Raw genomic sequence first — 27,083 nt, 5'->3', positions numbered from 1 at the left:
GCGCCACCGCTGTCACACTCAGGGCAGGGCCGATGAAGAGGTTATGGGTCTACCATGTCACACACAGAGCAGGGCCCGTGGGGCGGCGGGGGTTAGTGCGCTGCACCCAGTCAGACACAGAGCCACAGGGCAATCAGGGGATTGGGGAGCTCCCCCCTATCAGGCACAGAGCAGGGCTGATCAGGGGGTTGGGGTGCCTTCCCCTGTCATGAACAGAGCAGGGCAGATAGGGAGGTTGTGGCCCCGCCCCCTTCACTCACAGAGCCTCAGGGCGATCAGGGGGTTTGGGCGCTGCCCCCTGTCACACTGATCCCGGTGCCAGGAGGCATATTACCCTTTTACTATATAGAATAGAGGCCTGGTGCATGGGTAGGGGCTGGCTGGTTTGCCCTGAAGGGTGTGCCTGGCCAGGCTGGGTGAGGGGCTGAGGGCTGTTTTCTGGGTGGCGAGTGACTGAAGCTTCCAACCGGTCCTTGTTTTCTTTTTTTTTTTATTCTGGGCCACCTTTAGCTCTGAGGCCTCGCTGCTGAAAACATCTTTGTCCCAATAATTTGATACAATGTTGCGGTCTGGCTGGCTTTCAGTCCAGCTGGTTTCTGGGGTTTTGTTTAGCTTCTTATTTGCAACATAGTACATAGTTGCTTACAGTGGCAGCTGAGAGGCCGGCAAGTTAGGCGGGGAACGTTGGAGTCCGCAGTCACTGAAGCAAGCAAGCCTCCCTGCTTGTTTCAGTGCATGGCTGCCAGCCGCCATCTTGGCTGACAGTTAATTTGCATAAGGATATGCTAATTAGCCAATGGGAAGGGTAGCAGTCGTACGCTAATTACCATGTTTCTCTTTTATTAGTGTAGATTATTATTTGAATAGTCTGTCTATATAATGAAATGTTCCAAAAAATTTTTTAAAAATCATGATAGAGTCTCTATCATGATTTAAAATTAATTTTCTATAGTTGCTGCTTTAGGGAGGTTTTATTTTTCCCTGGAGAGTATGCTGTTACTATATGATCCTATATAATAAAAGGGTAATATGCAAATCGACTGAACGGCGAAATGACCGGTTGCTATGATGCACACTGATCACGAGGGGGCAGACACTCAATGCAGGGGCTGCCCCCTGGTGGTCAGTGCGCTCCCACAGGGGGAGCGCTGCTCAGCCAGAAGCCCTGAGCCAGGCTCACGGCTGGTGAGCGCAGCGGAGGTGGTGGGAGCCTCTCCTGCCTCTGCAGCAACACTAAGGATGTCTGACTGATGGCTTAGGCCTGCAGGGAGCGGTCCTAAGACATCAGTCAGACATCCCTTGAGGGCTCCCGGATTGCGAGAGGGTGCAGGCTGGGCTAAGGGTCCCCCCTGAGTGCAAGAATGTCGTGCACCAGGCCTCTAGTACTTTAATTAAGAGGAAACCATTTCCATGGAATATCTATGCCTAGCACTGTCATTCAAAAATTTAAGGATGTATTATCTTTAAATGCTTTTTATTTTATTTTTATTTTTTTGTTAATCCTCATGAGAGGATATTTTTTCCGTTAATTTTTAGAGAGAGTGGAAGGAAGGGGAAAAAGAGGGGGGAGAGAGGGAGAGAGAGAGAGACTGATGTGAGAGCGTGATCAAACCTATAACCCAGGTGTGTGCCCTTGCCTGGGAATCAAACTGCAACTCTTGTATGTGGGCCACCACTCTAACCACTGAGTAATACCAGCCAGGATTTAAATGCTTTTAAAAATCCACTACCAAATGTAGAATATAGCTATTTAGAAATACCTCAATTTTTCATATTACAATTTCAAAAAGTCAGATGTGACAAAATCCAGATGAAAAGAGTGCTAGACTATAGCACATCTACCCATCTATCTTTCTATCCATCCATTTGTCCCTCCATCCATCCAGTCAATCAATAACTCTCACATACTAGGCATTAGGAATACAGAATGGATAAGATAGACAAGGTTCCTTCCCTCATGGAGTTTACATTCTAGTTGGGGAGCCATTAGATACAAATGCGAGAGTGCTGTTTAGACTGAGAGGTCAGGGAAGGACTCTCCGAGGGGACATTTGAACTGAGAGCTAAAGAAAGTGATGGCGGAGTCCTTGGAGGAGCTGGGGGAGGAGCATGTCACAGAGGCTCTGGGTAGAAATGGGCCTGGATATGTTTGGAGATCAGCTAAATGAAACTAAGCAAGGTCCACAGGGGCGGGAGGTAAAATGTGACACAGACGGATCTCCCAGGCCATGCCAGGGAGTATGGATTTTACTGAGTGGGAGAGGGTGTCATGCAGGGGTCCTCAAACTTTTTAAACAGGGGGCCAGTTCACTGTCCCTCAGACTATTGGAGGGCCGGACTATAGTTTAAAAAAAACCTATGAACAAATTCCTCTGCACACAGCGGCGGCAAAAACACCCGGTGGGCCGGATAAATGTTTTCGGCGGGCCGCATGTGGCCCGCGGGCCGTAGTTTGAGGACCCCTGCTAGAGGGCTCTAAGCAGGTGAATGACATGCTCTGATTCATATTTTCTAAAAGAGACATGGCTGCTGCATGGAAAGTGGATCAGGAGCATGTCAAGAATGAAAGCAAGGAGACTGGTTAAGAAGCAGTAATTGGACAAGCTGAAGTAGTGATTAGATTCAGGATATATTACGAAGGCAGCATCCACTTGGCCAACTGCTGGGCTGGATGTGGGTGTGACGGAAGATGAGCAGGGTGCCTAGAATGTGACCCAAGCAGCTGGATAAGTAGTAGTGCTGTACACTGAGGTGGGGAAGCCTGAGGCAGGGGCAGGTTTAAGAGGGGCATCAAGAATTCTGTTTCGACACTGAAGTTACCTTTTTAGACCTAAGTGGAGATGCTAATCAAGCAATGGAAAGTGTGAGGGAAAAAGTCAGGGCTGAAGCTACAGACTGGGGAGCTGACAGTTAACATCAGGGACTGGCTGCAGGGAAGAGACTAGGCTGGAGGTCTGACCCTGAAGCACATCAAAATGAGAGGCTGGAAAGAAGAGGAAGACCCAGAGAGGTAGAAGGCAAATCAGGAATATCCAATCAGAAAGTCACATGAAGAAACTACTTCTAGAAGGAGGGAGTAATTCACCATGTCAACTGCTGAGACAGACCAACATGAACTCAAGATCAATCATGGATTCGGCTCCATGGAGGCTGCTGGTGACTGACCAGAGGGGTGTCAGTGGAGGAAAGGGCTCAAGGGAGATACAAGGGAAGGTGAGTGGAGACAGCAGCAGAAATCTGTAGCTCTTCCAGGCATTGGGCTATCAACGTGAGCAGGTAAACGGAGCAGTAGCTAAAGGGCAAATGTGGAGCCTGGGTGGGCATCTTGGGTTTCGGTGGCAGTTTTAACACATTTGTAGAATAAGTTAATGGTCTTGCACAATCTCTACATTTTTATCTTTTCATCCTTGTGCAAAAATGGAAATACATAAACAGCTCCTTCCTTAATTCCCGCCACACAGCTAAGATCAGGTTGGAGCATTTGAACAAGGTTTCACTGAAGGTTTAAGGGTTACATCATAGAAAGAGCCACAAAATAAAATACTAGTATAACTAGATGATCTGGTTTAGAACCCATAACTCACTCATCTCTGGCACAGGCACTCCTCCCTGACTCCCTCTATATGGCAGAGGTTTTCTGTGACCTGCCCACTGGGAATGCTATCAAGTGCTCGTGGACTGGACTTCCGAAAGTCCTGATGAGAAAGGAGAGGGAAGGGGTGGAGAGAGGCTCTCACATCACACCCACCTGGTCCTCTCTCAGAATCCTCACTTTCCAGGTGATTAATATAGAGTAATGTCCACACATTCCAGGACTCACGTATGGTCTGCTCTGTGTCTTTAATGAAATACCTACATGAGACTATGACAATAAACCCAAGATCAGTACAAGAGACACACATAGAGCAGATTCGTGAGAGGAAGGCGAGTTGCTATACTGTTACCCTTACAGACACCACTGGAACCTGGGATCTCCACACCACCCTGCCTCACTTCATGGTAACCCAGGGCTGAGATGCAGGATGAGTCTGAGCAAGAAAGAAGGGGAAAGAAATGGAAAATAAACCCTTGGAGGCTGCTTTCCACCTCACTTGTCATTTCTCCAGCGCCCGTGTAAGCTTGTGGGCAGCAACCTCACCGCACCTTCGTCACCTCACAGAATATCCCACACTTAGAGAACCAAGGACAAATGCATGGACGCTCACTGATTCTGCAAATTGGGGCAGATTGATCCTCTTTCCAGTGATGGGTTTTAAGAACTATCACTGTCACCTCAGTACATTTAAAAACAGGCCTGTGTGGTGGTGGTGGGGAGGGCTGCTTCTCTCACCTACTTCTTATTCTCAACAAATCCTATTAAAAACTTGAAAATCTCCTCAGCACCAGAGAAGAGAGAAGCTGAGGCTTCATTTGGAAGTGAGATGGAGCACTTCACTTTGAGACAGTAGATGTAACAACAGGAAGGAAGTAGCCTGGGGACAGAGGATTCAGCCTAAACTAGAAGCCACCTCCCTTCAGAACTAAGCGACTCTGTGACCCCTGTTCCTACCCGGCCACACGACTGCTGGAGCTTCATCAAGAAGGGTACAGTCCAGGTCCCACAAGCTGAAACTCTGGGCCACACCTCAGAAAAAAATCATTAAATATAGTGGCTGATTACTAGCTTAGAGCATTACACACTACTGTTCCTATACTGGTGCCATCCCATCTTTGCAGGCCAAGAGCCTGATCACTATGTACAACACTGTTCTTATCCGGAGATTCACTGCAAGTTTTAACTATATAACCTACATTTGTAAGAACAACAAAAAAAGTGTGTTGAGTAACTGGTTTGGCTCAGTGGATAGAGTGTCGGCCTGCGGACTGAAAGGTCCCAGGTTCGATTCCGGTCAAGGGCATGTACCTGGGTTGCGGGCACGTCCCCAGTAGGAGATGTGCAGGAGGCAGCTGATCGATGTTTCTCTCTCATCGATGTTTCTAACTCTCTATCCCTCTCCTTTCCTCTCTGTAAAAAATCAATAAAATATATATGTTTTTAAGAAGTGTGTTGATTGGGAATAACTGTGTGTGTGTGTGTGTGTTTTTTTGTCCAAAGAGATAAGATTTCAAGTTTCTACTTTCACCATATATAGTTTACCTTAAAAGTTTTCCGGAGACAACAAGCAAATATCATAAATTAGCTGGTGATAGACCAGTGATGGCAAACCTTTTGAGCTCGGCGTGTCAGCATTTTGAAAAACCCTAACTTAACTCTGCTGCCATGTCACATATAGAAATTTTTTGATATTTGCAAGCATAGTAAAACAAAGACTTATATTTTTTATATTTATTTTATATATTTAAATGCCATTTAACAAAGAAAAATCAACCAATAAAATGAGGTCGCGTGTCTCCTCTGACATGCGTGTCATAGGTTCGCCATCACTGTGATAGACGAACCTAGTGCTTTAGACTAAAAATAATTAAACACCTTTATCTAGTATTTACCTGCATACTCAATCACTATAAAACAACTGTAAACAGTAAGGAAAATTCAAATCTTCCTCAGTCAAACTCAGGACCAGCCTTACAACAGGGAGAGAACTTTCCTTTTTAGATACATAACACATGTTCTAAGCATGGGATATAAAACAGCATAAAACACATTCTTTATTCTTGAACAATTTAGTCTTCTGGGAAAGGAAATGGGAAATCCTTATATAGGGGTAGCTGCTTAATAAAACCCCATAGTATTTTCAAATTATATAAAAACAAAATATTTATCTAGACAAAGATACATTTTTGATATCTAACATCTTTTTTATTTTCCTAATTTATAGTGCTCAGTGTTCTCAAAAGAAAAAAAATTCAATCACTTGGGATAACAGTTATGAATATTTATGTATATCATATATATAAATAAATGCAATAGAGCCAATTACCTAAATCTGCAGCTGTGCTAGTATTTGTCATAATGTAAACAGTACATAGACATATCTATATATGGATGTTAAAAAATTCCCACTATCTTAAATTCCAAAGTAAGAGCTTCATCTCTATCCCTACTCTGTCTAGACTAGGAATTGCTATTTTCAGCCACATTCTAAGAAATCCATGTGTAGGGTAGTGATTTCCTCTATCAATCATACAGCTGGATCTATAGAGTAACCTTCCTGGATCATTTCCATCATGCCACTTACTCTAATAGATTCATTACCTACAGAAAAATGACAACTTATTAAAGCTGGAAATGCTGAGAAAGTCGTCTAAGTGATGTGTTTAAGTTCCTGTGTAAATTTAGTGACAAGGAACAGGCAGTCTGTTACAGCACACAGTGGTAGCTGCCTGGCACCCAGACGCACTGGCCCCAAGGTTCTCAAAGGAAAAGCCCAAACTCCTCCCTCTTCCTCTACCTCTACAGAAACATCGATGAGAGAGAATCATCAATTGGCTGCCGCCTGCATGGCCCTACTGGGGATTGAGCCCACAACCCGGACATGTGCCCTGACCGGGAATCAAACCGTGACTTCCTGGTTCATAGGTCTATGCCAGTGATGGCGAACCTATGACACGTGTCATAGGTGACACGCGAACTCATTTTTTTGGTTGATTTTTCTTTGTTAAATGGCATTTAAATATATAAAATAAATATCAAAAATATAAGTCTTTGTTTTACTATGCTTGCAAATATCAAAAAATTTCTAGATGTGACATAGCAGCAGAGTTAAGTTAGGGCTTTTCAAAATGCTGACACGCCGAGCTCAAAAGGTTCGCCATCACTGATCTATGCTCAACCACGGAGGCACACCAGCCGGCCCTTGCTCTACCTCTCCAGACCTGTTTTCATACCAGATGGAAACTAGACCAGTTTATGGGGCTGGTTAAAAATTTGGCTTTGGAGTCAAGTTCTGCTGGACTCTTCTGCTGTACCACATTCTGTGTGATTTTGGAGAGTTGTTCAGCCTTTGTGTGTCACAGGTTTTTCACTGCAAAATGGAGATGATAATGATATCAACTTCATAGAATTGTTGTGAAGATGTAATGAGGCAGTATGTGTAAAGTCTTTGAAACAATGAATAACTGTCGACCAGGTCAAAGGCTATGATAGATAAAATTACTTGCATTTGAAATGAGAATCTCAAATCAAGCAAGATTTAGTACTGTCAACATGTATGATAGAGACTTTAACCAAGGCAAGAATCAGGAGGGCCATGGGAGGAGCTCTCGTACGGTATGTCATCAGAAAGTCCTATAGAAAGAACTCTGTTTAAAACATAGCTCTATGGATATAACAGCCCCTCCCATACACTTCCTTTTCCCATCTAAAAAGGAACTTCCTTCTTTTTTTTTCCCGTTTATTCAATTATTTATTTATTAATTTTAGAGAGAGACAGAAAGGGAAAGAGAGAGAGATTTGTTGACTAGGGATCAAACTTGCAACCTTGACATATCAGGACGATGCTCCGACTAACTGAGCTACCCGGCCAGGGCTGGAACTTCCTTCTTTTTGCTCTCAGGACTCCTGTGTGACCCACCATAACTGCAATTAGCAGACTGCAATGCCCCGCACCCACAAGAAAAAAAACCTTCTTTGCTAATGAAATATCTGCACAACTTCTTGTATATGGGCAATAATAGGTGTGTTTTCAGAACAGCTCTGGTTTAACGTGAGGAAGGAAGAGGGTCTGCTCTGGCAGCGGCTGATCTCAGCATACCTTGGACCTTTTGCTGACCTGCTTCAGACTCAGTACTGGTGGCAGCTGGCCACAGTTCAGAACTTGGCCCCTCCCACGCACACTGATGCCCAGCAGAGGCAGCTACTAACTGTGGATCCCTTTGTGGCTTCTAATAGGTAGCCTAGGGCCAGTCATAGGCAGCATCTGACATTGACCTGCACCAGATTCCCTCCCCAAAGTCATAGAACCAACACATCTGGAGGCTATCTTCAGACCACCAGAATACCACCCAATTAGCTCCACAGGTGACACAACACAAAGGGAGATCTCAGCAGGTACCTGTCCTGGGGTCAACCCCCACACAGCAGCTCTTAAACTGTGGTTGGGGGGAGATCTTCATAGTCAACCAGGCTGAGGGTCAACCCCACCCCTGAACACGCCAAGAGAAATCAAGGCTGAACTACAACAGGAGGGCACACATAATCCACACACAAGGGAAAAAAAACTTAGTGACAGAAGCATGACTAAAACCCAGGACTTCTGACTCTCAAACCAATGCATGTTACAATTTCCAGTCTTATCTACCTCTATTTTCAACATCAAAGAAGTCTATTAGCATTTGAATTTCCCAGTATTTCCATCTGTGTTTGTTAGGATCCCTAGTATCTGTCCAGGAATATACTAGTAAAGTGGATAGAACACAGGTGCCCCATAAATGCTTATTGAACTAAACTGAACCCCTGGCTGGGTAGCTCAGTTGGTTAGACTGTCACCCCAATATACCGATGTTGCGGGTTCAATCCCATCAGGGCACATACAAAAACCAACCAATGAGTGCATGGATGGGTGGAATAATAAATATTGATGTTTCTCTCTCTCTAAAATCAATCAATAAAAATTTTTAAATGCTTATTTAACTAAACTAAATCAGGTATTTTGCCATTCTTTTTCATTCTCTAAACCAGTGATGGCAAACCTATGACACGCGTGTCAGAGGTGACACGCGAACTCATTTTTTAGTTGATTTTTCTTTGTTAAATGGCATTTAAATATATAAAATAAATATCAAAAATATAAGTTTTTGTTTTACTATGCTTGCAAATATCAAAAAATTTCTCTATGTGACATGGCACCAGAGTTAAGTTAGGGTTTTTCAAAATGCTGACACGCCGAGCTCAAAAGATTCGCCATCACTGCTCTAAACCCTAATCAATTAAAGTTTTATTTTTATTATAATCCTTGATTATAATTCAAAGATAGTTCCTACTGGAACTCACTTAATCATAATCTGCTTGCTTTGTATATCATGGCTTTTAATATCTTATTTAATATCATAATCCTGGTTTTTCTATTTTATTATTGTATGTACATAACTCAATTACAAATTTCTTTAAGGTGGAGTGCTATTGTTTCTCTCAGAATAGAATCCAGAGACAGCACAATGTTCCAATGAATGAACGTTTTATTAAATTTTACTTTGGCTTCCATACCAGGCAGGGAAAAAATACTCTGACAACTAGCTCTTTAATTCCTATTATTATTTTCTACAAGTTACCATATTTTTTTAAAAATATATTTTATTGATTTTTTACAGAGAGGAAGGGAGAGAGAGATAGAGAGTTAGAAACATCGATGAGAGAGAAACATCGATCAGCTGCCTCCTGCACATCTCCCACTGGGGACGTGCCCGCAACTCAGGTACATGCCCTTGACCGGAATCGAACCCGGGACCCTTCAGTCCGCAGGCCGACGCTCTATCCACTGAGCCAAACCGGCCTCGGCCAAGTTACCATATTTTTGTCTCTAAAGGTTAATTTACAAATTATAACTCTACCTCAATTTGAAGGAAAGGATCAAAAGTTTTTAAAAATCCATTTTAAAATTTACTGAAAATGCTGTTTCTTAATTTAATTTTGGTTACACAGTTGTAATCTGTGAATTGTACACTATTCTCTACTTCAATATAAAGTCCAAAACATCAGCAGGGGGATTTTACTGTACTTTTACTGTTAATAAAACTTTGAGATGTGAAGAAATTTAAGAAAAAATACAATTCTCTTAAGTACTCCTAATCCTCTAGGCATACTATATATGCTTTCCTACATTTTGGTATTTTTGTTCAGTGATACAACTTAAATTCGTTGTCTCTTAATACATCTTTGTTCATAGCTGTTATGTAGCCATCTATACAGAACTGCTTAGAGGGGAAAAAAATCTGTTATCACAGTGACACCTGCTGGTTTTTAACTATACATTTTAGATTCCAAGTGAAAAACAGATTTAGTGTCAAAGTTTTTCTTAGTAAAATTAAATATTTATGCTTTAATGTTTTTAAAATACTTTAATAAATTATTTATTTGATGTATAATTAATTTTAAAACAAATTTAATACACAACTGACCACATAAAACATTTTCTGGTGACAATGATCTCAATGTAATTTTATGATTTTTTTTCCTAAAATATAATTTCCAAAAAAGCTGCTTAAGCATTTCAGAGTACATGAAGTTTTTTTTTAAAAAAAATGGTTTATCTGTGGTTTTCTTTTAAAATTCTTTACAAATAACTATTTTAAGGGAATGCACTGTATTAAATTTTAAAAAACATTTTCAAAAAGAAGAATTGTAATTTTAGCAATATGGGTAATTCCATATAAGTCAAGAATGAGCTATGTAGTAATAGAGAAACTTTTAAACATAATCTAGCTGACCTCATACACTGACTTTTTTCTCCCCATTTTATTGAGATATAATTGACATAAACATTATATTAGTTTCAGGTAAATAGCATGATGGTTTGATATATGTGTATATAGTGAAATGATCACACAATAAGTTAGCAGCAATCACCTCATAGTTATATTTTTCTTGTGATGAGGACTTTTAAGATCTACTGTCTTAACAAAATTCATGTACACAATACAGTATTATTAACTAGTAGAGGCCCAATGCATGAAATTTGTGCAAGGGCCTTGGCCCTGGCCCCCGCCTGCCTCCGCCACGGCCGGGGGCCTCTGCTACCTCTGCCTCGGCCCCTGCTCACTGCAGCTTTGTCCAGAAGAATGTCCAGTCTAATTAGCATATTATCCCATATAATAAAAGGGTAATATTTAAATTGAACCGCACTGGTCTCTATCCTATGGCACAGCCTGACCACCTAGTAAATTGTGAAACAGTAGTAGATACCTTTAATAATTCAGAATATTTAATAAGACTGAAATTTCACATATTGATTTACTGTTTGTAGTATATGAAGCATTCTTTATAAAAAAAAACAAAAACCCTATATAATTGTAAAGAAAAATTTGGGGATACATCTATACCAGTGATGGCGAACCTATGACACGCGTGTCAGAGGTGACACTCAAACTCAATTTTTTGGTTGATTTTTCTTTGTTAAATGGCATTTAAATATATAAAATAAATATCAAAAATATAAGTCTTTGTTTTACTATGGTTGCAAATATCAAAAAATTTCTATATGTGACACAGCAGCAGAGTTAAGTTAGGGTTTTTCAAAATGCTGACACGCCAAGCTCAAAAGGTTCGCCATCACTAATCTATACCATAGATTTTCATGATATCATTGATGGAATTTTTTTAAAACATAAAAGTATCATTTACTCTATTTATCTAACATGTTGTTGCTGACCCAACATTAAGTAAGCAGAACACTAAAGTCCATGTATTTCTACCATTGTACTCTTTCTCTAAAAGAATAAAGTGAGCACATCTTGGTGTTAAGGATAAAGTAAGATTAAATCGATACTAATAAAAGCCTATGTGGTCGTCATGCCCTCATGCCGTGATGCCCTCACGCCATAACAAGCCATCATCAGGAGGCTGTGTACGCAGAGGGCATGCGCAGGTGGGTGGACACTTGACGCTGTGTGCGCGGCGCAGAGGCAGGTACCGCAGCTCCGCGCGGTGACGCCGGGTGTCCCACTACTCCGCATGGCGCAGAGGCAGGTCCTGGTGGCTCTGCACGGCGACGCCGGGGGCAAGACCCCCGGTTCCAGCCTACCTCTTTGGGGCAATCCATCAAGGAGCCCCAGATGGGTGGGCGGGGCTTACCTCTTTGGGGAGATCTATCATGGGGCTCCTGCACTGTGAGAGGGCACTGGCCAGGCTGGGAAACCCCCCTCCTGAGTGCACAAATTTCGTGCACCGAGACTCTAGTTATATATAAAGCTCTTACAGGTATACTGTAAACTGCAAGCTGTAAGCTGTGTTATGCAAATAGAAGTATTGTGTGTACTTACCTTAAATTGATTTTGACTATTCAGAGATTATTTGAATATTGAATTTTTGTGAGGATCAGTATATTTATTTATTTACTAGAGGACCAGGGCATAAATTTGTGCACGGGTGGAGTCCCTCAGGGTGGCCTGCGGAGATCCGGCTCCAGCTCGCGTCCCCAGCCTCGCAGCCCCGCCTGGCACCCCGCCTTGGCCTGGTGCCACCCCCTCACTTGCTCCACCATCCCGCCTGCGGAGTGATCAGTCGAGCCAGATGTCAGCCCCACACCCCACCGCTACCGCTGGTCGCCGTCTGCGGGGCGATCAGGCCCCCGATCGTACCCGCCTTGGCCTGGTGCTGCCCGCTCACCTGCTCCACCATCCTGCCATGGTCCCGCTCTTGTCAGGGCCCATTGGATGGAGCTTGGCAGCGCCTCTACTGCCAGGACCATGTCGCCCATGCCCGCCATGTTCCTCACTGCCCCCTGGTGGTCAGCACACATCATAGCAAGCGGTCAAACTCCCGGTGGAACTCCCGGTCTCCTGGTTGAAATCCGGGTCGAACCGCCCGAGGGGACAATTTGCATATTAAGCTTTTATTATATAGGATTGCTCTGTGGAATGTATCACATTTGAAAATCTACATTATTTTTTTCTTGTTTATAGAACAAAATATAAATATATCAGAGAAAATATTCCTTTGCTAATATTGGCAGACAAGGCACAAAAAGGTACTATTTTCTGCAATTAAAATTAAAAAATGAAAATAGCAAGATCAGGGTGCAAGTGAGATAACTGATTTTGATCCTCTTTTTACTTTATGACCATTAGTCGATATAATATTAAGATTCACATTTATTGGAGTTAAAAATGAATGAAATAATTATAAAACCTGTTGGGAATATTAAGAATAATATATTAGAAAATATATTTTCTATATTGGTAACTTCAAATATTTTGGCTGAATTAATGTTTAAAATATTTTTCTGCTATTTTTTTTCCTGAGATAAAGACTTATAGTTTCACATGGCAAAAAAGAGGCCCTAGGGTATAATTAAAGGAAAAGCAGTCATTATGTTAAATTCCAAAGCAATAAAACCCTTTGCCTTTTAATTTGCAATGCCAACCAGAGTCCAATGTATTAAAACACATATACAGGGTGTGGCAAAAGTAGACTTACAGTTATTCATATAGATAATTAAGACAATACAAAAATAAACTCCATGTTGTGCTTAAAATTGTAAACCTAATTTTGCTCCATCCTGTATATTAGAAAACTGTTTAAAAGTAAATGGAAGTGTTCAGATAGATAGTTTATGTGTTAAAGGAGCAAAGTAGAGAATTCCCGATGTGGCTGGGAGGCATTTGTGACTCCTCCATATTTTCATGTACTTTGGGTTTAATACCTACTACTTCTACCTACACATCCATAATAAAGATCTGGGCATTTTCATAAACCACAATTATGTTCTAAAAAGAAGGAAACCAAAATAAAGTATTCAGATAAGAGTTATGCAGGTTTAGAAGACTACAGTAATCTTACTTGCTTTCTTTCTCTTAAAAGAATGGTTTTTAATTGATTTCAGAGAGAGGAAGGGAGAGGGACAGAAACATTAATGATGAAAATCATTAATTCACTGCCTCTTGCACAATCTCTACTGGGGATTGAGCTCGCAAACCAGGCATGTGCCCTGACCAGGAATTGAACTGTGACCTCCTGGTTCACGGGTCAGTACTCAACCACTGAGCCACACCAGTCACAACAGTTTTTGTTGTTAATCCTCACCCAAATATATTTTTTCTATTGATTTTTTTAGACAGAGTGGAAAGGAGGGGGAGAGACAGAGAGTGAGAAACACTGAGGTGACACATCCATTGGTTGCCTCCTGTACACGCCCTGACCAGGGCAGGGATCTGAGCCTGCAACCGAGGTATGTGCCCTTGACCAGAATTGAACACAGGATCCTTCAGTCCATCGGCCGACATTTCAACCACTGAACGAAACTGGCTAGAGCTTGGGCAATCTTATTTGCTTTCATTAGCTCACAAGTAGTAAAAAGAAAGGATCCACAGAAGATATAGAAACAATCAAATTAGTTCACAGGTAGCAATAAGAAACAACCAAATAGAAAATATCTAGCACAATATTTGAAAGAAAAGCTATCATCTTTTATACTAGAACTAGGGGCCCGGTGCACAAAAATTTGTGCACTGGGGAGGGGGTTCCTCAGCCCAGCTTGCCCCCTATCACATACTGGGAGCCCTAGGGGATGTCTTACTACCTGCTCCCTGCTCCCCTTGGGGAGTGGGCCTAAGCCACAGTCTGGCCTCCCTTTGTGGGAGTCGACCGGGCTGATCAGGGGAAGGCACCAGCCCCATCACTGCACTGTTGCAGCCACTGCCAGTCACCGCAGCCACCAAGGTGTTTTCATCAACACGGACTCCAGTCCCTTTACCATGAAAAAATGACAATTTTCTTTAGGCATTTTCAAGAAGTGTCTTTCATAGGATATGACATTTCTTTCTTTCTTTCTCCTCACCTAGGGATATGTTTCCATTGATTTTTAGAGAATGTGGAAGAGAAAGGGAAAGACAGAGAGAAACATTAAAGTGAGAGGAACACTTTGATTGGTTGCCTCCTGCATGAGCCCTGACCTGGGCCGGAGCCAGGGAGGAACCTGCAGCCTAGGTACATGCCCTTGGTCAGAATTGAACCCAGAATCTGCGTTGGGCAGACCAAGGCATTATCCACTGCGCCAAACTGGCTAGGACAGGATATGACATTTCTTAACCCTCCAGCAGCAGACCTTCATTTTTTTCTCCAGGAGTGTGGTAAAAAAAAACCCTAGATCACTTTTTGGACTCTTATTACCCAAGTTACTAAGAATATAACCAGTGGCATACAGGGAGCTTAACCAATCAGCAGTCAGAAAAGGTGTTTCCTCTGTAGTTCACACCAATTGCTGGTTTGGCCCCTGCCCAGGCCTAACGCTCTGGCGAGTCATTAGCCCTGGGCCAGGGCACCCTCAGCTCCAAGCCACCGTGGCCATCAAGGATCGCTGGCTGGCTGCGCCCCGGTTCGGGCCGCCACCACCATCAAGTATCACTGGCTGGCTCCTCCCCGGCCCAAGCCTAAAGCCTCTGGCTGAGGCATTAGGCCTGGGCCGGGGCACCCCCAGCTCCCCGCAGCTGCCATCAACGATCGCTGGCTGGCTCTGCCCTGGTTCCCCGCCTCCGCCGCCATCAACAATCGTTGGCTGGCTCCTCCCCAGCCCAAGCCTAAAGCCTCTGCCCAAGGCTTTAGGCCTGGGCCGGGCAACCCCAGCTCCCGCTGCAGCTGATCGCTGGCTGGCTCCTCCCTGACCCAGGCCTAAAGCCTCAGGCCGAGGTTTTAGGCCTGGGCCAGGGCACCCCCAGCTCACTGCCACCACCTCAGCCGCAGCCACCACCACTGGGGAAGATCGCTGGCTGGCTCCTCCCCAGGCCCAAGCCTAAAGCCTCTGGCCAAGGCGTTAGGCCTGGACTGGGGACCCCTAGCTCCCGCTTCAGCTGATCGCTGGCTGGCTCTGCCCTGGTTCCCCACCTCCGCCGCCATCAACAATCGCTGGCTGGCTCCTCCCTGACCTAAGCCTAAAGCCTCTGGCCAAGGCTTTAGGCCTGGGCCAGGGCACCCCCAGTTCCCCTCCGCCACTGCCACCATCTATGATCGCTGGCAGGCTCCACCCCGGTTCCCCCTGCGATCACCACCATCAACCATCACTGGCTCAAGGATCACTGGCTGGCTCCTCCCTTACCCAGGCCTAAAGCCTCAGTCTGTGGCTTGGAGCAGACATATGCAAATTAGCCGCCATCTTGGTTGTCAGTTAATTTGCATATACTCACTGATTAGCCAATGAAAAGGGTAGCGGTCATACGCTAATTACCATGTTTCTCTTTTATTAGTGTAGACTAGAGGCCCGGTGCACAAAAATTTGTGCACTCGGGGGGAAACGGGGGGTCCCTCAGGCCCACTTGTGCCCTCTCGCAGTCTGGGACCCCTCGGGAGATAACGACCTGCTGGCTTAGGCCTGCTCCTGGGTGGCAGAGGGCAGGCCCAATCCCTAGGTGCAGCCCCTGGTTGGGCTCAGAGCAGGGCTGATTGGGGAGTGGGGCGCCGCCCCCTGTCATGCACAGAGCAGGGTGGATTGGGAGGTTGCGATGCCACCCTCAGTCACGCTCAGGGTAGGGCCGATTGGGGGGTTGGGGCACCGCCCCCTGTCACACTCAAGGCAGGGTCGATGGGGAGGTTGCGGCGCCACACCCTGTGACGCACAGAGCAGGGCCCATCAGGGGGGTTGGGCGCTGCCCCCTGTCATGCACAGAACAGGGCCCATCAGGGGGTTGGGGAGCTCCCCCCTGTCATGCACAGAGTAGGGCCGATAGGGGAGTTAGGGCACCGCCCCCTGTCACCCACAGAGCAGGGTGGATCAGGGGGTTGGGGCGCCGCCCTCTATCACCCGCAGAGCAGGGCCGATCAGGGGGTTGGGGCGCCGCCACTGTCATACCCAGGGCAGGGCCAATGGGGAGGTTATGGCTCTACCCTGTCACACACAGAGCAGGGCCTGTGGGGGAGAGGGGGTTGGGGCGCCCTACCCTGTCACAGAGCAGGGCCGATCAGGGGGTTGGGACACCGCACCCTGTCACACACAGAGTTGCAGGGAGATCAGGGGGTTTGGGCGCTGCCCCGTCACGCTGATCCGGTGCCAGGAGGCCTCGAGGCTCTGCTGATCCGGGTGCTGGGAGGCATATTACCCTTTTACTATATAGAATAGAGGCCTGGGGGCCGGCTGGTTTGCCCTGAAGGGTGTCCTGGATCAGGGTGGGAGTCCCCACTGGGGTGCCTGGCCAGTCTGGATGAGGGGATGATGGCTGTTTGCAGCTGGTCACACACCCTTCAGGGTGGGGGTCCCCACTGGGGTGCCTGGCCAGTCTGGGTGAGGGGCTGAGGGCTGCTTTCAGGCTGGGGGTTGTTGACTGAAGCTCCCAACCACTCCTTTTTTTTCTCTTTTTTTTAATTTTATTCTGGGCCAGCTTTAACTCTGGCTCTAGCTCTGAGGCTTCCGCTGGTTTGTTTGTGTTCTATAATCGAAACAATGTATAACTCCAGCTCTGAGATCCCGGGGTTTTGTTTAGCTTCTATATTTGTTACTAAGTTTCAAACTGCCAGCTTAGAGGCCGGCAGTGCAGGCGGGGAACGTTGGAGTCCTCCTTCACTGCAGCAAGCAAGCCTCATGTTCGCTTCCAGCTGCCTGGCTGCTGGCTGCCATCTTGGCTGAGTTAATTTGCATATACTCACTGATTAGCCAATGAAAAGGGTAGTGGTCGTACGCCAATTACCATGTTTCTCTTTTATTAGTGTAGATATGGTCATATTCTTGGGGGAAATATTAATGTAATAAAATCAACATATACTTGTCTAACATGCCATTTCTATACAGAGAAATCTCACTAGCTGCTGAATACCAAAAAAAGCTAGAATAAAATTTAAAACCAAATAAAGATAAGGAAAAAGTGAAATTCTATAGGGTAATTTAGCTCTGGAACTTGTAATTGTCCTAAAGGCATCTCTGCCTCCCTGCAGCCAGAAGGACCCGTCTTAAGGAGCTATGCCTGTATCGGGGACAAGAATCATGGTCTGGGGCAGTATTAGTCTCCTCTGGCTGCCACAGTAAAATATCAGAGAGGGCATAGCATAAACAAATATTTATTTTCTCATAGTTCTGGAGGAAAGAAATCCAACAATCAAGGTGTCAGAAAATTCCATTTCTGGTGAGGTCTCTCTTCCTGGTTTGCAGATGGCCACCTTTTTGCTGTGTCAGACGACCTTTCCCCTGAGTGTGTAGAGTGTATTCTGTTGTCTCTTCCTCTTCTTATAAGGACACCAGTGCTAACAGATTAGGGCCCCACCCTAATTACCTCATTTAACCTTAATTATCTCCTTAAAGGCTCTATCTCCAAATGTAGTCACATTGGGGGTTAGGGCTTTGACATATACATTTTGAGGGACAGAATTCAGTTCATAACAGGGACTGAGGTGGATGAGCAACAGGATTGGGGAATCTCCATAGGGAACCACTTTCAGTGAGTGAACTAGGAAACCACCTAAATTTTCTCTTCTTTCCTTGAAGTAGAGCTGGGAAGGGGGAAACAGTCTCCTCTAGGAATGCCATTCATGGCCCAACACTATGTTTAAGGTTGAAATTCACACTACTTCTAAGTGTGTGTGAGAGTGCATGTGCATGTGCTGAAGAACAGGGGAGGGAAAGGCGGGAATCCAAGGTGAACGTTGACTTTGAAGTGGCCCAGGGTTAGCAGTGTCACAAGAAACAAACCGGTGGTTCTAGAAAGAGAAATCTTCTCTGTGTAGAAACATACTTTAAACAAAAAATTCCCTAAAATCAAGTAAAAAGGAATATGAACTCACAGTCCAAATCACTGATCACATTAGAAAACAAATCATCATAAACTTGTTTCGGAAAAAACAGCAAACGACAAACTGTAGAGTCAGATCCACAAAAAAAGTACATTTTATATGTTTAAGGAAAAGAAAAAGAGGGAATAATGGAACTACCCCAAATAACCAGGAAAGTATGAGGAAGAACCAAACAACACTCTGGAAATGAAAGAAAAAAACACACAACCATAATTTAAAAAATTATAGGTTAAGTAGGTTAGAAACAGTGAGAAGAAAGAATGAGTGAAGTGAGCAACAGAGTTAAAGAAACTATCCAGAATTTACAGGGATGGTCAAAATTTCACACAGACAGGGATAGAAAATATGAATCAGAGATAAGGAGAACAGTGAGGCAGTAAAACCTAAGTCTAATTTGATACCTGAAAGGAGAGAATAGACAGAATGAAGGAAGTACAATATTCAAAGAGATAAAAGTTGAGACCTAACCAGTTTGGCTCAGTGGATAGAGCATCGGCCTGCGGACTGAAGAAGGCTCCCGGGTTCGATTCCGGTCAAGGGCATGTGCCTTGGTTGCGGGCACATCCCTGGTCAGGGGTGTGTAGGAGGCAGCTGATAGATGTTTCTCTCTCATCGATGTTTCTGACTCTTTATCCCTCTCCCTTCCTCTCTATAAAAAAATCAATAAAATACATTTATTTTTTAAAAAGTTGAGAATTTTTCTAATTTATGAAAGATACAAATTTGTAGATTCAAAAAGCTCAATGAATCTGAACAGGATAATTTCAAATACTGAGAACAAATGACTGTCAACCCACGTAGCTAATTTTCAGGGATAATGAAATGGTAAACTTGTAGGTAAATCTAAATAAATATTGACTGCATAATTATTTTTGGAGTTAAACTGAGATAAAATAAATTCTAGATGCTAATTTTAAGTTGAGGGGGAAAATCAGACTTTGTTCAAAAGTCTCTTATGTTTAGAAAGAAAAATAAAGATTTTATGCTAACTGCAAATTAAATTGGTAAGCACTAAAAGATAAAAATTGAGGGTTTTTTTTTTTTAACCTTCTAAAATAGTAGAGAAAAAGTAAATGGAAAAAAAACATACAACTTAATCTGAAAGAAGGCAAAAACCCTCAAAACAACCCACAAGGGCAGTAAGGTAACCGAAAAAGTGTAACAAAAATTATAATAAGATGACATAAGTAAGCCCTAATATAGTAGTAAGTTCAATAAATATAGATTGATCAAACTCTCCAGGTAAAAGATAATCAGATAAAAAGAAAGAAAAATCACAGTTTTTAAGAGGCACATCTAAAACATAACAGGGAGGTCCAACAGAAGGATAAAGAAATACATATCATACTATTATTAACCAGCTGGTATGGCCTATATATTTGTTAAAGCATAGATTTTTAAAGCAATGTAGAATGAAATAAAAACATTATTAGGAACAGAGGTCATGACTATGAATACAAAACTCAATTCTAAACTTGGAAGATAATTCTAAATTTGTATGTACCTAATAACAAAGCTTCAAAATATACAAAACAAAAACTTACAAAATTACAGGGAGAAAAAAATAAAAAAAAATTTCAACACATCTTAGAATCTGAGTGATCAAATAGAAGGAAAAACAACAGTGAAATGAAGACAATTTGAAAAACACAATTAAGAAGTTTGGTCTAACAGACACCTAACAACTGGGAAATATTCAGACTTTCAAGCACTAAGAAAACATTTACAAAAACTGATCAAATATAGGTCATAAGAAAAATAACAAATTTTGCCATATCAACTTTATATGGACCCATCTCTGACCAAAATCCAATTAAAGCAGATATCAATAATGAGAACAGAATTTAAAAATCTATAAGTTAGGAAATGAAACAAAAGTAGCACATATGTAAGTCAAAAAAGAATCATTATGAAAAATAGAAAACACTTAGAACTTAAAAAACAAAATATTTCTATAGGACTTAAGCATTATCCAAAAGAAAACCATCGTGTGAGCTACACAGAAGCCCTCTTATCTCTGCTCAACGACATAAACAGCAAAAATGTTGTAACTTATGTAATTACCATATAAAAGTTAATATACATGTATAATACATATAAAAAGTGATTTGTAGATTGAGAAATATAAATGAAAGTGCTCACTGCTAGAGTATTAAAAGGGAGGCAAACCAACCACCTCTTTTAGAAGTTATACTGAATAGCTAAAGAGAGAAGCTGGTATCTTAAATGTTTAAAGGTCAAAAAGCCAATTATTTCATTTTGGTTTAAGAAGTCCCTTAGATCCTTATATAGTATAGACAAACTCATATGGTAAAGTACTTATTATTCCTATGAGATGGACAAATACTATCAGAAATCCTTGTTGCACCAGTTGAGTAACCACAGTTAAGAATACATTCCTGCTCACACAGTCCTGATTTCTTGGTTATAGAGTCTATTCAATGGTGCATTGGCAATTAATAGCATTCCAAAAACTGCCTACGGTACAAAGGGAATTTTCATTTAAGGCTCCCCTTGCTTTTCATGTGTGGGATATTTTTGAAAGTATGTGTTTTTTTTCCATCCACTGAAAGAGAATTAAGAAAATTCCAACATGCCTCTGTGTCAGCAAGAGCCCTTTTGAGTCCAGGTACCAGAGGATGATTGATGAACCTGTCAAGCCTACAGTAGCGGACAGAGAAAGTTGGCAGAAGTTCAGTGTTATTGAAAGAAATCTCAAATACTTATTTCATCTCCTCTATTAACTTTAATCACATTTTCAACATGCAGCCAAGAATGCAGCTTTGACAGTATGCCATAAATTTACACAAGCCAGCATTGTCACTTTCTGCTCTAGTAAGACTGAGATACATGAGAGTTGGATATGTTCTTTCAGTGCCTTTCTTTATTGAAGAGCAATAAAAAACATTTGAAAGATTTATCCATACCTCAAATTCATTTGCTATACACCTCTTGAAATATTGCATTTTTTATTATTTTTTTAATATATTTTTATTGATTTTTTACAGAGAGGAAGGGAGAGAGATAGAGAGTTAGAAACATCGATGAGAGAAACATCGATCAGCTGCCTCCTGCACACTCCCTACTGGGGATGTGCCCGCAACCAAGGTACATGCCCTTGACCGGAATCGAACTTAGGACCTTTGAGTCCGCAGGCCGACGCTCTATCCACTGAGCCAAACCGGTTAGGGCTTAAAATATTGCATTTAATTTTGCTTTGTTTACGGCAAATAAAAAATAACTTAGTTCCTCAATTACACTGTTAAGTGCAGATTTTTAAAGCTCACAGTGATGACTGAGTTGGTACATGTTTCATCATAGTACACCTGCTTATGAGAACAGACGCTAAACACTAAAAAGGATTTACATTTAACATGGATTTGCCATATGGGAAATTACTTCTGGCATATTCAGAGCCAGAATAATTGTATGATTCCAGAGGAACTCCTTGCAGATTTTGCTGATTACTCATTACACAGTTGAAACATTTTAGAGATTATTTGTCTTACAAAGCTCACCCACAGCAAGAGACACAAAAATGAGGTAAATACTATGGGCAAGATTATGGTTCTTGGAAAGGCTAAAAGTCAAACTATATTTTTGGTAAGCTTTTCCTTCTAAGCATGTTTTAAAAGCTGAAAGTATGAAGTGCTGGAAGGCCACAAAACTTAACAAGTGTGTCTTGTCATCAGTGAAACACATGGCATTATGCTGCACTGCAGACTCTGTAACCTTTCAGCAGTTCAACGACCAACAGGGCCACCTTTGCTACAGTAGAGGGTGTTTTACTCTCACCTCTCATAAAGCTGATCTCTGTTCCAAGGACCATTGTTTTTGTCTACATTACTGATGGACTAACACTCTACACATTCTTCCAATAGCCAAGGAGGCTAAAGCAGGCAACTATTATATCTGCTTTCTAAGCCACAATAATAAGCTAATATTAACCCCGTATAAGAATGAAATTATTTTTCTAAGAGGTCTATATTTACAGTTCTCTGAGATAATCAATAACAAAGAAGACCAATTCTGATTAACAAAAAGTAAATTTATCCAATTTTTCTTCCTACTCTTGCCCAAATAATTATACATAGGCACTTAAACAGGAAAGATATAGCACTCTTCTTCCACTAAACATTTAATTAGTACTCCAGTAGAAGTTTCTTTCTCCTGATATGAGTGTCACTAAATATATTGCTAAGCTTGAAGCAGAGGCTAAATGGTTTGATGAGAATAGTTAGTTCTTTGGGGGAAGTCAATGCTTTCACACCGTTGTGGTTCAAGTTCTCAAAAGGTTGAAAATTTTCCTAGGTCCTTCTTCATTTCAGCATATTGTTCTTTAAGCCTCTCCACAGCTTTTCTGTGCTCTTCATCCACTTCAGCCTGTTTGTTGTGTTGTTCTTTCATGAAATCTTCCCACTGGATTATATGCTGGTTTTCACTAGCTATTATATGGTCATTATAAATCTGAGAAAAGAAAATTTGAAAGTCATGTGACATTTTCCAGACAATTATTTTTCTATGCAGAAGAGACAAACATAACTTTAACTCTTGATATTTGGTTACTATAGCAATCACAGCTTGAAAATCACAATGATAAAACTGCATTATAGTTTTAATGTCCAACAAGAACATGACATATTAGAAACTTACTATGACTGAACATGGGTATCCACATTGTCAAAATTTCAAAAATGTCTAGTATTGTTAAATGACAAAATCAAATACAATTCAAGTAAATTTTCATACCTCTATTTCTCCTCAAATACCATTTAACTGCATATAACTTTTAAATCAAGCTTAAAGAATATATGCCAAAAATGATTATTATAAGAAATTAAAATGTATATCTTACACAAAATATTTCTTTAAATGCATTAAAAATAATTATGCATTGTTAGTCACTCAAGAAATCTCTTCTGGTTCAGTTCCATTCCTTAAAGCAAACAAACTCCAAAAGCATTGCTGTCAAATATTTGGAGATGCCTCTTAATATTTCTATATGAGAATAAAATTTTTGCTTTTGAGGACCACAACAAGAGATGAAACAATGTATAAGTAAAAAAGGCATAAATTTAGTATAATTTCAATTATTATCTTTGTTTTTTTTTCAATTATTATCTTTGAATATGTACAACAATGAGCTAAAGAGAGCATGAAAAATAACTTTATATCTCTGCCTCAAATATTCTACATACAACTTTAGAAGTTAAGTTTTGAGACAAGCTAAGTCCTATTCAACAAACAAGCAAAATGTGATGATGCAAACCATAGAAACCTACAAAACACCTAAAGCCATTACTAATTCCAGCACACTAATGTAGACACCTGGTGTACTTATGTACTGGTAGCTCAGCTGCTGGAAGAGAGCTATAGGAAAAGATAAAACCAGGTTTTCATGCGGCCCATAAAGTCCTTGCTGCCTTACTTTCTCTCTTATCTGGGACATGATGAGAAGCAGGAGGAAGAGCTGGATAAGCCATCACGTTCTAAGTATTTATGAAATGCATATTTCTGTTAGCTGTTTTGTGTATCTTATCTACTTCTATAAACCTCTCTTACACGGTAACATTATTCTCACTTTACAGACGAACAAATAAAGGCTTAAGGACACTAAATTTACTTCTCTATGGTCACTCAGCTATGAAGTTGCAGAGTCTCACTTAAGTCTTTCTAACACCTATGCCTTTTCTATCACAAACTGTAAATCAGATCTTTCCAGAGGAAGTTCTACATAGGTAGCTAAAAGTCTCTTTCGCAAGACCAAATAAAAAAGGCTATTGCAAGAGCTTTTTCTGCCAATCCTACGTGAAGTTCCTCAGCACAGAGGCTTCTCAAGTAAAAAGAGGGTGAGGGTCTGAAGTTTGAGTTTTAGTAAAACATTAGCCTAAAATATGTCCCATAGACTTTTGGAATTTAAATAGGTATTACAGTGGTGAGGAGGGAAGGTTAAGGAGGGTTTTACAGATCCAATAAAGTTGGGAAGCAGGTTAAGCAAAATCCAAAACATTACTTTTTAACTTTTTAGCCTCATGGATTGTAATTGTCCAAAATATACATAAAATAAATTATTTTCATAGAACTTTTGCACTATCAAATGAGAAAGCCATTAGACTAAAAAGAAAAGACAAAGGCAAATAAACTTCCTCAAAACGGTATCTTGTTTTAGCTGTAAATTAATTTTTAATAAATACAGAGGACATTAACATCCAAGCTCAGATGTTATTTAAAAATTTATTATTTTATTTTTAATCAAAACACCATAATTGGCTCAGCTGACCCTGTGATTTGGACCTGGTTCCACTTCCCCTCAGGCAGCTCAACAGAGAAAGATGAAGATCTGGGAGGCAATAAACCTTGCTTCAAATTCTGGTTCACTTATTACCAGTTGTATGATGCTGAGCAAATTTAAAAGTTTCTTTAACTTTAAAATGAGAAAAACAACACTTTATATTCATAAATAATATTTGTAAAAATCAGAGGTAATACATGTCAAGTTCCTAGCTCAGTGCCTGTGATGCTTAATAAAAGGTCAATATTATTATTATGCAAAATCACAAGTACCCTGGCCAGTGTGATTCAGTTGGTTGGATGTTGTCCTATGCACCAAAAGGTTGCTGGTTTGATTCCAGGCTCAATCCCCAGTAGGGGGTGTGCAGGAGGTAGCCCAATAGACGTTCCACCCTCACATCGATGTTTTTCTTTCTCTCTCCCTCTCCTCCCCCCCCCCACCCCGCCCCAAATAATCAATAAATTAAAATAAAATCACAAGCAAAGAATCTGGAAGGCATGTCACACTACTTTTTATCCTCTCCAATTTAAGTTTTTTGGTTCTTTAACTGTAGTCATTTAATTTTAGTAATACTTTCTTGTAATAATTCAAACAATAGAAGTAGCTCAAATAAGTTTCCTCTTTCATTCCCATATTCACTTCAATCCCCTTTGATGATTCCACTATATACTATTTTGCTATGTTGCCATAGTTATATTCAAACAGATTCACATTAAGTCTCATAGAAAGTGATAGTTCCCCTTCCCCCAACACATACACACCAAATCTTTTCCAAGTATTATCTTTTTTTCCTAGTATTATTAATAGTTTGATGGGTAGTCAAAAGATTTTTTCCTGTATTTATACAACCATATATTTTTTAACAACAAAATGAAGTCACATTACATATGACGGTTTGCAGCTTCCTTTTTTTTCAGTAATGATATAATCGGTACTAGTGGCAGACCAACAGCAGGAGGGTGGGTGAGCTCTGCTCTGGGTGGAAGCAATCAGGGGGTGCAATGTCTGTACAGAATTTAAATCAATGACACAAAGAGCTGAAAGACCGTCTTTTATTACCACCAGGCACTGGCAATACTGAATAATGTCACTAATAAAATACTCCTAAACCAAAAGTCTTGCTTTGGTTAATCTGCAACATTTATAGGGAACTCATACAACTTAACAAAAGGAAGATAAACAATCCAATCAAAAAATGGGCAAAGGACCTAAATAGACACTTTTCAAAAGAGGACACTCAGAAAGCCAAGAGACATATGAAAACATGCTCAACGTCACTAAGCATCCGAGAGATGCAAATCAAAACAACAATGAGGTATCACCTCACACCTGTCAGAATGGCTATCATCAACAAATCAACAAATGACAAGTGCTGGAGAGGATGCGGAGAAAAGGGAACACTCGTGCATTGCTGGTGGGAATGCAGCCTGGTGCAGCCACTATGGAAGACAGTATGGAGTTTCCTCAAAAAGTTAAAAATGGAACTCCCATTTGACCCAGTGATCCCACTTCTAGGAATATATCCCAAGAAACCAGAAACACCAATCAGAAAGGATATAAGCATCCCTATGTTCATAGCAGCACAATTTACCATAGCGAAGATCTGGAAACAGCCTAAGTGCCCATCAGCAAATGAATGGATTAGAAAATTGTGGTACATCTACACAATGGAATACTATGCTGCTGTAAAAAGGAAGGAATTCTTACCATTTGCAACAGCATGGATGGAACTGGAGAGCATTATGCTAAGTGAAATAAGCCAGTCAATGAAAGAAAAATACCACATGATCTCACTCATTTATGGATAATAAAGACCATTATAAACTGATGAACAAAAATTGATATAGAGGCAGACCAGCCTCGAACAGACTGTCAAACTACAGCCGGAAGGCTGGGGAGGGTTGGGGAGCAGGAGGGAGGGGTAAGAGATCAACTGAAGGACTTGTATGCATGCATATAAGCATAACCAATGGACATAAGACACTGGGGTGTAGGGGAGGCCGGGGGATTGTCAAGGGGGGAAAAAAAAGGAGACACATGTAGTACTCTTTGTAATACTTTAAGCAATAAAAAAAAAAATCTTGCTTTGGTCTAAGTCCTAAACAATTGCTGAGGTTGTTGAATTTTAACAATATATGTTACAAATTAACAGATTTTTATAGTTAATCTTTAATAAACGTTGTATTCTGCACTGGAGTTAATTTAGAGAACTCCCACTTTAAATAGCCAGTCCTGAACAAAGTTGAAATCAGCTGTTCATTTCAAATGTAAATTCCCAGTAGCTAAGAATCATTTCAGTTTTCTCTGGATGTTCAGCAGCTCCAACCTATGGGTAATTAAATATTCTTGCATTTAACCAATGATGGCAGAGCAACTGCTGAAATAAAACCTGAATTAGTTTCAAATCTATCATTCTACATCACCATA

General features: G+C 41.4%; 1 protein-coding gene across 4 annotated transcripts in view; it reads right to left on the bottom strand.

Annotated features, from left to right (window-relative positions):
* Nucleotides 1-27,083, bottom strand: part of BLOC1S5 (biogenesis of lysosomal organelles complex 1 subunit 5) — a 181,649-nt gene that overhangs the window by 113,020 nt on the left and 41,546 nt on the right. Inside the window, exon 5 of one of the 4 annotated variants that reach the window (XR_011470274.1) lies at nt 21,433-22,831. Coding sequence is in view for 3 of the 4 variants with exons in the window: in XM_070405767.1 (XP_070261868.1) it covers nt 22,652-22,831 (180 nt within the window). In the remaining variant the exon portion in view is untranslated. Of the gene's footprint in view, nt 1-17,352; nt 22,832-27,083 lie in introns of those variants that run through there. The other 3 variants (XM_070405767.1, XM_070405765.1, XM_070405768.1) reach the window with 3 other exon arrangements.

This window comes from Myotis yumanensis, unplaced genomic scaffold (genome assembly GCF_028538775.1).
Source record: "Myotis yumanensis isolate MYYU_CA2020_CCGP unplaced genomic scaffold, mMyoYum1.0.hap1 SCAF_2, whole genome shotgun sequence".
Classification (NCBI taxonomy): domain Eukaryota; kingdom Metazoa; phylum Chordata; class Mammalia; order Chiroptera; family Vespertilionidae; genus Myotis; species Myotis yumanensis.
The sequence above is the reverse complement of the archived record's forward strand: the minus strand, read 5'-3'. Positions and strand labels throughout refer to the sequence as shown.